General features: G+C 31.3%; 1 protein-coding gene across 1 annotated transcript in view; it reads left to right on the forward strand.

Annotated features, from left to right (window-relative positions):
* The first annotated feature begins 764 nt into the window (after nt 1-764).
* Nucleotides 765-3,312, forward strand: part of LOC119833555 (LIM domain only protein 3) — a 41,988-nt gene continuing 39,440 nt past the window's right edge. The window contains exon 1 of the mRNA XM_038357613.1: nt 765-1,012. Coding sequence (XP_038213541.1) covers nt 1,007-1,012 — 6 coding nt within the window. The 5' untranslated portion in view covers nt 765-1,006. The remainder of the gene's footprint in view (nt 1,013-3,312) is intronic.

Here is a 3,312-nt window from a genome sequence, read left to right on the forward strand (position 1 = left end):
TTTACAAGCTAAAAAAGATTATAAATTCATATAATACCTAGGCGACATATTTTCTTCGAAAATTTGAACATAGCCCCTTTTTATACTACAAAAATGGCCTAAATGTGAAGCATATTTAAACAGCGCTGTTCTTTAATTTTCAAACAAGTTACTTTCCTGATATTTATCAAAAATTAAGTCTAAATAGTTATTCTTATGTAGGACATTGCTAAATATTTTTTTTTTACTGAAACTAGTTACATCATTTTTAACGATTCGTCATTATCGGTACGCGCCTATCTAATATAGTAAAATGAACTTCAAAAAAAGAAATAGTAAACCATTAGTACAAGCTAATTGTCCATTAAATTAATAGAAAACGAATTATGCGGGACTTTATCATTTAAATGAACAATTAAGGCCATTTTAATTTTGTAAAAGAAAATTAATGCACCAATAATTTTTGAAAAACCCATTTGAATTTTACGTGTAACTCAATGTGTTTATCACCTCCATATTGAAATGCAGTTTCTAAATGACAAGTTATATAGAGTATAGACTGTGAAATAGTTAAAAGCTATCGTCCGATCGTAATTTGATTCAGTATCGTTTTTATTTAGGCCTAAATGCAATACCGCACAATCTGCCCACTTACGGTGCTAAGCGTTGTTTCAGGGATAGAACGTCATAAGTGTGTAGCCGGCTTCAAGCGAAAAGCTCTGTTACAGTAGAGCTTGCGTTCAGAAAAAGGAAAGGGCACATCCCCGCTTTGGGGTACTATAGTTGGCTCATTCATTCGCTTCCCGCCAGTGGCAGCGAGCACACGTTTCGCGGCTCGAGCGAATTGTTCCAAGACGATCGCGAAAAAACTTTTCAGTGCAGTGTCGAACGATCCTTGTAAGCACTCGAATATGAACAAGATTCTCTCGTGCTGTGAATTTAACTAAGTGAAAAGAGACTGATCGGCGGTTGAAGTGTTCTGAAGAGGCTAATTAAGAGCTAGGCTAATTGGCGGGGCCGGCGTTTCATGAAGGTGAGCCGACTTTTATTTCCGTTCAGCAATCCCTCTAATTGCGTCAATTAGTGTAATGCGGCGACAGCTTTGAAGAGTCCGCTTAATGATCTCCATGGTTGCTTGTGTAGCCTTTGAAAAACTAATGAAAATAGTGTATAACGAATTGTGTCTCGCTTCGGAATAATTAATACTGCCTTAGGCCGTCACCCTTCCCTGTATTCTTCTTTGTAGTTAATTAACTATTTTACCTGATAAAAAGGTGCACTTTTATTAATCCCGTTTATGAGTTTTAATAATTGTTATGTGATAAGTAATGTGTAAGCTGCTTTATAAACTTTGTATTGAAAAGTTCATTAAGATTACAAACAATGTTTTTATCATTGTTTACATTAGAAAGTTTTAATAATTCATTTAAATAACACAAAAAATAAATAATAAGAATATTACGTACATAAAATTATGTTTAACATTTTCGCGAATTTTATTTTTCATTTTTTTAAATTAAGTAATTATAGGGAAACAAGTTGTTTATTTTTTTCTTTCTAATTGGAGTTGAAAACGCGAGCGTAACGAGTGAATATATTGCCGCTAAAGTTGTCAGTAAGCTCCTGAATCATAGGCAGTAAATTCTGTTTCTGAGAAGTGTCTATTTGTACAAATTGTGCAAGTGACGTACGACATAAATAATATCGTAATTAATTATCCGGAAAACTGTTTAAAATATTGCGCAGGTGGAATCATTAGGAGAAGAAAATTTGTTAAATAAATGATCATTTTTCATTTTTTATTATACTTTCTTTAATAGCCAATGAATAGAAGAACAAAAATAAAAATATCTATAAGAATGTGCCTAATAGTAGACGTTTATTTGAATTTATTTTGTATGAAGCTTTTTGAAAGATCAATAAATGCATAGTAAAATTGAAAAGCAAAATATGTATATATAATATTACTTACTTATTACTGTAAACTGAGTATTTCTCCAAACAAATATACCGAGTTCCGTGAAAAACTAATAAGCTAATAAGAATAAATAAAACGCCTTTGAAAATAGCATTATTAAAATTGCCAATTAAGCGTACAGTAGCAATTCTTTATTCCACTAATGAGCTCTCACAGATAATGTTTCCTGTTAATTTGTTTGTAGATATACCTACGTTTAGAATACTTCTTTTATTTATCTACTGCAGTCGGATGTTTGTAAGCTGTTGATTAAACATATTTTTAATATGCGGATCAATTTATTTTTTTTATTTGCATAATAATCGATAAATTAATTGATTGTGGCATTTAATAATAATACTGATAAAAATAATAATAAAAATGAGTTGTAGTTATTCTATCTATAGTTTCTCGTGTGGCTACAGAACAATTAAGCATATAGTTTGATGTATTTTGTCATAATTAACTGCATTTATATATATAATGAGTAGTTTAAATATTTTTACCTCTCTTTATTTTGGTATTCACCATAAGCAAAGATAAATGAATTGCGTTTAAAGTTAAAAACATATGAAGATTTTTGAAAGAGTGTACCTAATTTGTGTTTCGTTGAGCTCCAAGCGACATGGTTGTACCAAAAGCCAATTAGAATGGCGTATCCTGCTTGTTTATTCTCTAATTAGCAAGTGGCTCATTAGAGGTACATCTCTAGACCAAGAGAGTGCTATGCTTCATTCGTTTTAATTATAAACATTGCTCATTGGGTTCTTATAATTACTAATGACAATTAAGGGATGCTTTACTGGGCTGGCTTCTGAAATAATGAGTATTTATGATCGCAAATGTATTTAACGTTGGTGATTTATGAATAAGTTTAGGTGTAGATAGTAGTATTTAAATGTTTTAAAATAGTTATGTGTTTTTTTAATTAAAATGAAACAAATTATTTTCAAAAATAAGTTTTAATATTTCATCGCTTATTAAATATTTCAATATATGTAAATAATACTTTAAATAGTGTAGTTTTAATACTCGTACGAAATACATAGCGAAAAATAGCATAACCAATCAAAAATCCTACTAATATTATAAATGCGAAAGTTTGTAGAGATGTGTGTGTGTTTGTTGCTCTTTCACGCAAAAACGGCTGAACCGATTGCAATGAAATTTGGTACGAAGACAGCTGGACAACTGGAATAACCTAAAGGTAACTTTTTATCCCGATATTCCTACGGGATTCGGACTTACGCGGGTGAAACCGCGGGGCGCACCTAGTACATGATATAATGTTAAGATCCACAATTGCTCCCGAAGTGTGATGCTCAAGAACTCAAAAAGATATGACATTAATTCATCTCTCATCTGATTTAATTCAG

Source organism: Zerene cesonia, chromosome 17, assembly GCF_012273895.1.
Source record: "Zerene cesonia ecotype Mississippi chromosome 17, Zerene_cesonia_1.1, whole genome shotgun sequence".
NCBI classification, from domain to species: Eukaryota; Metazoa; Arthropoda; class Insecta; order Lepidoptera; family Pieridae; genus Zerene; species Zerene cesonia.